This window comes from Morone saxatilis, unplaced genomic scaffold (genome assembly GCF_004916995.1).
Source record: "Morone saxatilis isolate NCDOM2014 unplaced genomic scaffold, NCSU_SB_2.0 Contig17, whole genome shotgun sequence".
Lineage (NCBI taxonomy): Eukaryota > Metazoa > Chordata > Actinopteri > Moronidae > Morone > Morone saxatilis.
Genome location: NW_023339729.1, coordinates 2,145,624 through 2,157,740, shown reverse-complemented (window position 1 = coordinate 2,157,740; position 12,117 = coordinate 2,145,624). Strand labels below are relative to the sequence as shown.

At 37.6% G+C, this 12,117-nt stretch overlaps 2 protein-coding genes across 2 annotated transcripts in view; both read right to left on the bottom strand.

The window, feature by feature from the left end:
* Positions 1–2,771, bottom strand: part of LOC118326514 (C-type mannose receptor 2-like) — a 5,464-nt gene extending 2,693 nt beyond the window's left edge. Inside the window, exons 1-3 of the mRNA XM_035659525.1 lie at positions 2,691–2,771; positions 1,718–1,843; positions 55–154 (exon numbers count right to left, since the gene is read on the bottom strand). Of these exons, the coding sequence (XP_035515418.1) occupies positions 55–154; positions 1,718–1,843; positions 2,691–2,771 (307 nt within the window). The remainder of the gene's footprint in view (positions 1–54; positions 155–1,717; positions 1,844–2,690) is intronic.
* A 4,842-nt stretch (positions 2,772–7,613) lies between these two features.
* Positions 7,614–12,117, bottom strand: part of LOC118326714 (ribosomal protein S6 kinase beta-2-like) — a gene marked incomplete in the record, with an annotated part of 14,167 nt that continues 9,663 nt past the window's right edge. The window contains 1 exon segment of the mRNA XM_035659756.1: positions 7,614–10,699. Within this exon segment, the coding sequence (XP_035515649.1) occupies positions 10,522–10,699 (178 nt within the window).

Sequence of the window (12,117 nt, the reverse complement as noted above, 5' to 3'; positions counted from 1 at the left end):
TCTTATACACTGTATTATAAGGCTCCCTGGACCTTCATGTGCGTGTTTTCTTACCATAAGAACTGAGCATTAGGCAGGGGTTGCTGCTGTCTGGGGACTCCATGCTCCAGCTGTTGTTGTAGAACCAGGAACCATCAAGCCATAACCACTGGTCCTGGAGGGGAAGCACAAGATCATCATCAAGGCTTTGTTGTACAATGGAGACTAACTTAAAACAGCAATGGATGGAATAAAAGTCAGATAGCAACATGTTAGAAAACAAACACAACCAAAGAAAAGTTTAGATTAAAGCAAAAACACAAGGGGAAAACACTCTATTTAGAATTTTTTTGTATATAACCTATCTTTGTTCAGCTAACACTAAATTAGCACTGTCAAAGGTGTGCTGAAAACTAGGGCTGTGAATTGGCAAAAATCTGCCGATGTAATACGTATCACAATATGGGAGCTGCAAATCAACATATTGCAATACTGAAAGCAAGGCATTTTCGCACATTATTTTTACAATTTAATTTATTTAAGTCATAAAGTATACATAATAATTAAAATACGAAAGTTTTCTTTTTAATGTAACCAGAACAGTGGGATCTGCATTTGTTGTTATCACAGTCCCTGTATCATCAACATCACAGCTCTGTTTACAACACTGCTATCTAGCAGCTAGGGTTTTAAACACAAACAAAATCAATAGCGTTTTTGAGAACTGATAAAAGTAGGCCCGATCAAGGCATTTTTTAAACTGATCAGTTTTGGCTGTATTGAACTTTACTGACACGATCTGATCTTCTGTTTTATGTCAGCTGTCACACAGCTATTTTTTACCCACGAAGCTCATGCACGGTATAGCTGTCATCAGCTCTCTCCACTGTCCGCCTCTCCACTCTGAGCTCTTGAAGTGTGCACTGTGCACCTGTATTATCTAAAAGGATCGGGACTCAGTATTAAATGGCTCTAATTGGATTGGGGGCTAAAAAAAACTTGATACAATATCACTAAACAATATACCACAGTACTCAAGTGCATTGACATTTTCTCATAGTCATACTGAAAACTAACAAAAAGTACATCAATATAGAAAACGGCAACCCCTCTCTTCCTGACCTTTAATCTTCTCTTGATTGTTTTATGTGCGAGCAAATACCCAAATCCCAACAGAGTGAGCGGAATGGAGTGAGTTTCACTGGGCTGTTTAGTTTTTGTCTGGTTCTGTTTTGGATAGAAATGCAGATGCAGTTCTGAATGGATGCGACAAGCCTTGACACTGTCTTCAAAGAAAAACCCAAGGCTCATGTTACGTTGCTTTTTTTTACAGCTTGCAGCATGGCTCGACATTAAGCTCCTTGGCTTTCATGGTGTTTCATCATCATGATAGATTCAATGCTTAAATTGTGATTCAGGCCATTTTTTAAGATAAGTCATGCAGTAATTAGCAAATGTCTCTGCGGAAACAATCTTTGAGGAGTAGTAACACTCTCAAATAAATCAGCCTATCCCTGTTGATGCATATGTATACAGCAAGGTGTTCCAAAGTCTCAGATCAGTTTCTATCATGTAATATTATGTAGTTAGTGTGTTCAAGTGACCACGCAAAGACAGATCGGCATAAAAACATACACATTACATCCTTTCTGATTCTTATTGTCTCGAATGCCTTTATTTCTTTTTGGTACTGCAGATTTTTGCCTCTGTGGCTAATAACATTACATAATGATTGTACCTGCAGATAGAAACCGCCCAGCCAAGCTTCTTGATTTTCATTATTGTTGGTGAGCTGCTGGAGGAAACCATACTCCTGAGCGCTGTGGACAGAGACCAACATGGACTCAAGCATGGCACAGTTCGACTGGAGGAGGAGAAGAGGACAGAGGGACAAAAAGAGACACGTTCAAATCAGCCTTTATGGTCAAGGTCCTGCTTTATAAAGACAGACCATTTCCTGCATAGAAATTAGATGATGATGTCAGATGTGAGGTTAAAACTGGAATGACGGCCTCCTGCCTTAGCAGGGCCTGCTGTGTGTTTTTCCCACTGACTCATCTTTTCAGTGTGTTTCTGTATGTGATTTGAGTTGCACTATGTTTAAGTAATACACTTGTACACCTTTGAGTTTAAACCGTTTTTGTCATGGCTCACAAGCAAGAAAATACTAGCAGATGCTCTGTTCTGTGCCGAAACCAAAAAAGAGCCCATAATTACTGTAATTATTTGATACTCAATCATGACTTTTTACATCAGAATTGCTATATTGTAAAAATTCTGACTTACAAAATCAAAATGACCATATTATTATCCACTAATTAGAAATTATGATAGTAAATCACAACAATGAGATAGTAAGCAAGTCAAAGTTTTAACTTACCAGCTATTTATTTATGTAAACATTCTAAGTAAAAAATATTTAAAATTACTATTTTTCATGGCAGAAATGAGCTTCCATAAATAGCATTTATAGAGAATGATTGGTTAAAAACTGCCTGCCTGTTCTATGGCTTCACTTACCCCGGCATTATATATAACAAAACACATCAGGGAATAAAAGATAATCTCGTCTAACATTGTAACGTAAAAATGTTTGTTAAAGAAGAAACTGATGCAGAAAATCCAAGAATCCATTCATTAATAATTAATTATCATGAACCTTGGGTTTTCTAGAGAGTGTGTTTGGTGATGTAGTCTTGTTCTGTGTTTACCTGAGCCTGAGGCCAGGTCATGCCCTCAATCACAAAGTAGTAGCAACGTCCCTGGAACACCTCCCATCCATCAGGACACATCATCTGGTTTGGTGTGAGAGGCGCTTGTGTAGTGGGGATTGGTGATGGTGATGATGGAGATATTGGAGATGTTGCACAACAAGGAATTGATGTGACTGGTGTAGAGTTTTGTGTAGTTTGCCCACTGTTGGTATTAGTGGCCTCAGTGGTCTGACTGACAATCCCTGTCAGAGGAGTTACTGTATCAGTGATTGCAGTGACAGTGAACGCCTCTACAAAGGGAAGCACTGTGAAGAAGAGAATTAAAGCCTGCATTAGTTGAAAAGATCATCTTGTTCCAAAATTTCAAAATTATATCCACCACAAATCAACACATCTTTTCCAACTTTTAAAACATGAATGTAGTTGATATTAGTATAAAGCCTATATAGCCTAACCTAACCTCTGATTGGATGTTTTTGTGGATTCTGGCAAAAACCATTAGGAGCACTAGTAGGAGCCAGAGGAACCAGATGTTTTCACAAATATTCTGTCTCATGTACTACTGTGAGGATATAGTGAACTTTTCTGAAAATATGACAAAAAGTAATTTTTATAAAAGTTACCTACTGCAGCTTTTGTTTTTGTTTTTTTGTTGTTGTTTTGGCATGCATGGGTAAATCCCTTTTTTAACAGTTGTTTTTTTTTAAAGAACTTTGAACTTCCTTTTTTTGTGTTTGAAATGTGCTATATACTGTAACTAAAGCTTGATTAATTGATTGGCTGATTAATTTATTAGCTAAGTTTACTGATAGGTAAATAGGGCATGCAATACGTCAAGCTGATTTAAATTTTAAGTGCTAGACCAAGGCAATTTTCTTCTTCCTTATCTGCTGCATTGATAGACTTTTGAATTCAAACAGTTCAAATATGAATTTTTCTCCCATGCTCGAACAAAAATTCTAATTTCAAATGTGACAACCCTAATGCAAAATTGGTGGAACCATACTGGGGTGTAATTGGAGCTGCGTATGGAGATAATAAAAAAAAGCAGAAAAAGGCAGATATTTAAGGCAAACTTTCTTGCTAAACCTAAACTTTTGCCTTAAAATGCATTTGTTTTATAGACAGAACTGTCAAACAGAGAAGTAAGTTCACGTAGCAGGCTTATGTGAATGATTTCTAGTTCACGTACCTGATGCAGCTCTGACAGAGAGGACGATGCCCAGGAGAACACAGAGGACAAGAGATGGCTTCATGGTGATGAATGACACGTTCCTGCCATTGAGGGAAAAGTTCATCACTCAGAGCTTAAAATTCACTTCAACCCACATTACGGTGAAGAAGGTATAGCAGAAAGGCTTACCTGGCTGTGGTGAATGAGAGATGGTCTTTGACAAGGAGGTCCCAAAGAGTTCTGGGATTTATAGTCTCAAATCATGTTTACACATTTCAATCTGTGATAAACTAATCAGCATGTTTGCATTCAGATATCAATTTATCAATGTTTGTTCACATAGTTTCCAGAAGCAGTTCGAAATTTGACCCAGGAAGTTAGACACTCAGGAAGAAACCCAAACTCAAACCTACATTTAAATACAGTAAGTCCTGTGATTTTAGTTCAGTGTATGTTTGTGAATATGAGCAGCAGTTAATGGGCAAGCACCACTGACACTGAAAATTTAACCTGAACCTGAAAAAGGGTTCACATGTAGTGTTTTGGGATGATTTTAGTTTTGAGGCGATGACGTGAATCAGTGATGTAAAGTAGCGCCTGCTGACTTTGGTTGCTGGGAAATGAAATAAATAGGCTGCTTATCAGTTAGTGAAGGTCAGTGAAGTCAGCCTGCATATCCTTAAAGGTGCACCTGCCCGTATTTATCATATTTGCTGTAGATACTAATAGTAATTTATGTTTCCTGGATAAAGTGTCACCAAGTATTTCTCAACATACAGCTAAGAACCAATGGTTCTGTGCTCCACTGTTGACATAAAAATATTGCTAGTACAGTTTTAAAGGTTGCCATCACAATATTAACTTCATGAAAGTGCATAGAATCAAATGGCTACTGCTTTAACTGTATTCTGTTGGAATAAAATGCCATTAATTTGTATTAAAGGTTTAGGAAATTACACTTATTTATTAGACAGGCCAAAAATATATATACTGAATACATCAAATTGGCAGTAAAGTTAAGAAAAAAAGTACATACTACTATGTTAAAGAGGCACCCGTCCAGGATAACGACTCATTTCCTCTATTTTCATTTATATACTTTCTGCTGATCCCCTTTACAGTACTTTATTTTTTTTTGTCAGTGATCCTTCCTGATTGCATGCTGATTCAATTACCGCTTTCTCACTCGGATTCTGTTAATGTTCTCTTGATTGCTCCCATGTCTGCACTGGTTCTTCCTCCCAAAATCAAAGATGTTACATTCTATGAGGGAGGCCGAAGAGTTGTTTAATAATTGGCTCTGTTATTCACTCACATGGCTTTTCCTACCACAGATATGCAGATGACACTGAACTACTCTTGCCTTTTTCCCCCACTCTAAAACCAATGCAAATTCTACCCAACATCAAGACGATTAATCCATTGCTCACCTAGACTAGTGCCTAGACTACCGTGACTCACTCTTGGCTGTTGTGCCTGCATGTGCCACCTGACCTCCGCAGCTTATCAATAATGCAGCAACCCAGCTAGTCTTCAACCTACCCAAGTTCTCCCATACTACACTGCTCCTCCTCCGCACCCTGCACTGGCTACTGGTGGCTGATCGAATCTAATTCAAGACACTGGTACTTGGCTACCGTGCTGCAAATGGCTGATGCCCATCCTACATTCAGGACATGGTCAAACCACACACCGCAGCCGTCCACTACGCTCCACGACTGCCAATAAGCTTATGTCTCCCTCAGTATGAGTCTGCCGCCCAACAAAATCACGACTGTCTGCGGTCCTGGCTCCACAATGGTGCAACTAGCTCACCATTGACATCAGGACTTCAGAATCTCTACACATCATCTGTCGCACACTAAAAACTCCTCTGTTCGGACTGCATCTTGGCCATAAAAAAAAAATAGTCTTGTTGTTGTATTGTTCTAACTAGGGATGTACCAATACTACTTTTTTCAGACCAAATACAAGTACTTACATTTGGGCACTTGCCAATATGAGTACTTAATAATACCATTACAGATGTTTTATTTTCATCATGTTCATCACTTTCTGACTGTAATAAATTTAATGTTGCCAATGTTGTTGTAAAAGTATCTCCAAACATTTCTTCTCCTACTCAACTAACGAGAAGTAACGTAACGTAGTTTTATGATTACAATTACTAATTATTAAGAACCTGAGCACCAGTACCCAATACTGGTATCTGTAACGGTGCATCACTAGTTATAAATGTAGCACTCCTGTTTTTTGGGATTTATTCCACATGGCTGAATGCACTTGTAAGTTGATTTGGTCAGCTACAGTAAATAAATGTGAAGGTAATAAGAGGGGTGGAAAGGAAGGACAAGCATCAAGGAAGACTTGTGATTTCTACCACTCTATTGACAACAAAGAAATGATCAAATGTGATACATTTTTTTATCATACTAAAAAGTGGAGGAAATGTTTTGGAGAACTGCTCAAGGTAGATGGTACTAATGATGTAATGGTCTGTACTAGTGTTTTCAAAGAAGGCTTCTTCACAGCATTGGGAACTAAGAAATATTGATGGACGTCTCTTTGATTTTAGTTTTATAAATCAGAACATTTGGTACCTACCCTGAATAAATATACTTAAAAAATGTGTGCTTTGATCAAATTTTATTTTCTTTGGACTTGGGAAAGCATTCACCCATCCATCAGAAATGAAACTTGCATAAATAAAATTCTGAATACAACAATTCAGCAATAATGTTTTTTATTCATAACATTCATCAGTTAGCAGAAGGAAAACAAGACACAAAAGAAAAAGTCCAGCAATTATCACAAAAATGTGATCTGTAATCCACTCGATTAAATTCTTTGTAGAATTTAAATTCCGCATTAGCTCTGGAGGTGTAGAATCCTATTCACATCAATTTATCTATCACTCCATAATTATCATTCATCATGTAAATAAATATACAAAACCAAACACAATCATTCCAACTGCAAAGGCTGACAACTTGCGTCTTTGTCTTTTTACCTTGCATTACAAATTATTTGTCTTACAATTCACGAGTTGATACCTCCTCGCGGCATAGTTACAGCGTCATTACAGAAACGAGCTGCAGTGTGAAGAGCTACCCATTTCTCTGAGTGCAGTTCACACAGTGGTGAAACGGGCTGTTGTTTCAGCATCAAACATGTACAGACCCTGTATCCAGTGTTAATGAAGGAAGGCTGGTGGAGGAAGGAAGGAATAACTTGCTCCCACATTATGTGTGGGCAGGAGAGACCTGCAAACAGGAGCAGGAAAACCAGAATCTTCCTTTTAAAAAGTAAAGCAGCTCAATTTTATGGAGACGAAATTGTGTTCAATATCAAATAAATATGCAAGATATTACGAAATAATCATATGTATAAACACAGATAAAATACATAACCATCAAATTGTTCAAAAATAATACCGTGACTAACTTAAAGCAGCAACAAGAAACTCAGCCCCTGTGGAGAAAAAAGCGCAAGTGTTTCTACTGCCTTGTTTCATTGATTTCAGGGGGAATCAAACTGAATCCAACCCGGTGGCAGGCATTAAGAATGAGTATATGAAAATAGCCAATCTTTTTGCAGATGGTGTTGTTTGTTTATGTAGGTCATATAGAGGCATCAGTATTAATAATATAATATATATAGAGGCATCAGTATTAATCTGAGACTGTTTTATAACTGGTTAAAAACTCCTTGTAGTACATTTAAATGCTTAAAGGTCCAGTGTGTAACATTCAGAAGGATCTACTGGCAGAAATGGAATATAATATTCATAGCTATGTTTTCATTATTGTATAATCACCTTAATTGCAAATTGTGTTTTCCTGACCACAGAATGAGACATTTTTATCTACAAATGGAGCGGGTCTTCTTCCACAGAGGCCGCCATATTGAACTGCTATGTTTCTACAGTAGCCCAGAACAAACAACCAAACACTGGCTTTAAATAGGGCCATTTGGATTTTTTATACAGATCGCGTAGCTTCTCCACTGTGCTTGGAAGGGGAGGGTGAAGTGAGGAAGTTGCAATATGCAACTATACCACCAGATGCCATTAAATCCTACTGGACCTTTAAAATTAAGCTCATTATTTTCAAACATTATTTCACAGTTTTTTTCCTGGTCATTTTATCTTAATTTAGTTTTTTAATTTCAAAATGTCCATAGTCAATAGTTTATTCCACAGCGCTACCATATTCTGTCTGAATGCCACAGTCTGCAGCCACGTTAGCAGCTCAGTGACGTACTCTGAGGTAAATGCAACATCAGTACGGCCACAGTGACAGTGCTAACATGCTGATGTTCGCCATCTTAGTTTATCTATAGTTATGCTAACATTTAATAATTTAGCACAGCTGTAAAGTAAAGCTGAAGCTGATGAATGATAAGAAGTAACCCCAAATGTGAACCTCATGGTGGCGCTAGAGGAAAAGCCAGGGAATCTCCAAAGTCATTACGAGGTTCTACATCCTCTGAAAACCGTGAATGTACAAATGTTGCTGAGATAATTCAGTCTCGACCGAAGTAGTGACCCGATCAGCCACCGACAGACTGACACTGCCATCCCTAGACCCATGCTGCTAGTGTAGCCCGATGTTTTTTGGATTATTTTCCTGATTTCATAGTTAGTTAGTAGTATTTTGTCTGCGTATATTCATATGGTTATTTCTTACATTACGGTATCTATGTATGTGATATTGAACACTTGGTAAAATACAGTCCTTATTCCCCAGGAAAGACAATGACAGACAGGCAGCGTTTTCAAGAACTGAAGCAAATGGATGATTTAGCCGACAAATAGAAGCACATTAACTTCTTCAGCCATTATTTATTTAATTTACAACGATTTGTGGGATGTTTCCACCCAGCTTTACTCCATCAGTACTTGCCTATCTCCGTTTCCTCTGATTGTACATACATCACACATACATATATACATCACTGGATTGAAGGCAATGATTGAAAGCTTTATAGTTCATTTTTATAGGTCATATTTTGTTACCCTAAATTAATTTCTAATATTTACACTTACAATCAAGATCATTTTGTCTCTGCTGTCTTGAAGAGCTGCCTGTGTTTTAGTGCCTTAAGACTCATGCACGCTTAACTGTGTTTTTTGTAACTGTACTGTAATAATGCGAGGTATAGCGACACGGTCCAGAATTTGGTACAAATGAACCATGAATGATGAATCATTTATTCTAAGAAAACAAATATTTTGGCATCAAATGAACATCACACCTTTCTGTGATTCATCCTAGTGCTGAATTGGTGTTTGACTGCAGTGACTCAATCAAGCATCACTCCTGACAGGTATGTCAGGCAATGACAAACACTTCAAAATATCTTGGATTTGAATTATTTCTTTAAATACTATTTGACCTAGGTTTCATGTGTAAAAATAGGCTTGTTCAGTAACCCAAAATACTCTTTTTGTACAAGATTATAACTTGTTTTCTGAGAGCACCACTTTAACAGCCTGCTTTGACTGTACACTGTACTAACTATATGAATGCATGTGTTGATGTGAACGCATGTGTTTATGTGAACATACTGTAAGGTCCTATTTTGATGAAGGATGATTACTGATTACCTCTTTATTCGCCCAAATTATTAAGTGCAGTATATCCTTCTTGTTAAATGCATTATTATAGCGTGATTGGTCCGTTTGTACAATATGAGGATAGGATGTGTTAAAGCTTTGGCAGTAGACATGAAGACTCTGTTCAGAAATCTCAGAGAAGTGACAAACACTGATGAATGTCGCTGGACTTTCATACAGAAATCAGTAAAGATAAAATCTGACATTCGTAAATACATTATCTTCTGTGTGCGATGTAGCATTTCATTAAGTAGATTTTGATATGAATCCCACCCCGACACATGAACAAAATCTTACAACTTTAAGCTTGCGTCGTCAAAAGTTACTTGAAAACCTGATGGCTGAAGGTCAGTTTCACAGTTCAACCTTAATGGAAAAGAATCAGGACTTCAATGAAGTGATCCTTCATCAGTTCTCTAATTAAAATGTCAGCCTGTGATAGCCGACCTCCTTGCACAAACTTTGATGAACTAATTAAAAGCTGATGAACTAATTAAACCCAAACAACTTTATATCACAGCTTCCCTTTGCTGTAATTGTACCAGGGTCTACATACAAAATTACACATTTACCAATGAATCCATCATTTACTGACCTTGACTCCTCATGATGGATTCAGTGTGGTTCTGTTGCCCACTTTATAGTGCTATTTGTAGAAAACACTGTTATACAAGTCATTATTTCCCATGCATTAGTGCCACAATGTGAGCTATATAAGTGCAGACATATGGAAGCTGTAAATTAAAGCTTATAGTGACTATCTGAGACAAATGATGAAACTGAAGTTATTCAAACTGTCTTCATAAAGAAAAAGCATGAAAACTCCATGTCGATCCAGTGAATCTTACTGTAGATAGTTATATGGCAAACAGGAAGTCCTGAACATAAGCCCCAAGTACAACTGTATTTGTTAAACCACTTCAAAAAAGCATTATACCAGCAAAAACAAAACACTTCAGCTCTTACTGTCTGCTAGAAAAAATATCAATCTGACCAAGGTCTTGCAGCGTAGGCTGGCTTTTTGAAGATTATCCTCCTCATCTCCGATGGCCCTTCTGCTTCTTGTTCCTCGCGGGCGTCCTGATGGGCTGACTGGCGGTTCCATTTTCCAGTGGCACAGAAACTGGAGCTACTGGCGGAGAGGTCGGAGAGAAAAGGTCTGTCTCTGCGTCGATGCTGCACTTGAAGGGTCCAGCTGAAGAAAATTTCAGAGGACTGAAAGAAACGGACAAGGAAAAAAAGTTGTCAGAAATATAAAAATTATTTATCTTATTATTTTCTGGGTCTAACAAAGATATTCCATATAAAATTTTAAAGAAATGGCTGGAGTAATTTGATTGCCCTATAGTGTGGAATGAAGGTCTTGGTTTAACAACAGTATATACATTTATACCTATATCCAATTATAAATCAATCAATTTTATAACACGATTATGTCCATGAAAGAGTTAGAAGAAGTTTGTTTGTTTTAGTATTGTCAAGTTGTTTCTGGCTTTTGGAGTCTGAGTAATGAAAAGATGTGTTTTAAAATGAAGCTCTTTTTCTGTTATACTGTGCAACGCTACAGTCAGTAGTACACAGTTATATTATCAACTTTAATGTTTCTCAAAATATATTTTGGCACTCTGCATGCAGCTAACACTCTGGAATACACACATATTCTACACGTTTGCGTGTACTGGCCGTGTGTCAGGAGGTGTGTGGTTGCACCAGGACCGGGGGCTAGCAGTACATAGATGCATAATAAAGCAATAAAATTAAGGATGACATTCAGCATATACCTATATACCTCAGCATAGTTTCATCTACCCTAATTAATCACTGATTTAAAGCTGTGGTAGTCTATTTTAGGCGTCATTGGGAAGAATTCCACGATAACCTTTCAACAAGTGGTCTGTGAGAAAACTTGACCACTGTGCTTCCTCCTGGCTCTTCAGGATTTAGAACATCTAGCCCCTGAAACTCTTGTTGGTGTCATTCCCATATCGTCATACCGACATTTTAGGTTGGGTTAGGATCAACAATTATTTTATTTTATTCATAAGGCCGTTAAGGTCACCCAAGGACAGATACAGATAAGACAGTCCATACAATTGCAATTTGTTATGTCATTTTTATGCCCTGTTAGTTCTAAATATGTACTTTTTGTAGGCCTGGTGATAAAAAATAAATGTTTGTTAATATATGGCATCATTTTATGTTTTTGTCTGCTTTTGGGTGATTTGCTGCTTCTGTTTGCTGTTTTTTGTGTTTGTTTTTGCAATGTTGTTTGATTTGTTGTCCTTTTGTCTCTTAATAAATAATAATATCATTATTAATAAATAATAGTTAAAGAAAAGAGGGTGGATAATAAAATTGTCTACAAACATTTGACAATGCTGTACTCGTGCCTTTTTGAATCCCAGGAAAATATATACTACTGGTAATACTGTTGCAATTGGTAAGAATGGCCACATGGCGGCTCAGAGGCAGAGCGGGTCGTCCCCCAATCGTAAGGTTGTTGGTTCGATCCCTGGCTCCTCCTGCCATGCGTCGAAGTATCCTTGAGCAAGATACTGAACCCCAGATTGCTCCCGACACTGTGCATCGGTGTGTGAATGTGTATGAATGTTAGTTTCTGTTGGATGGACTTT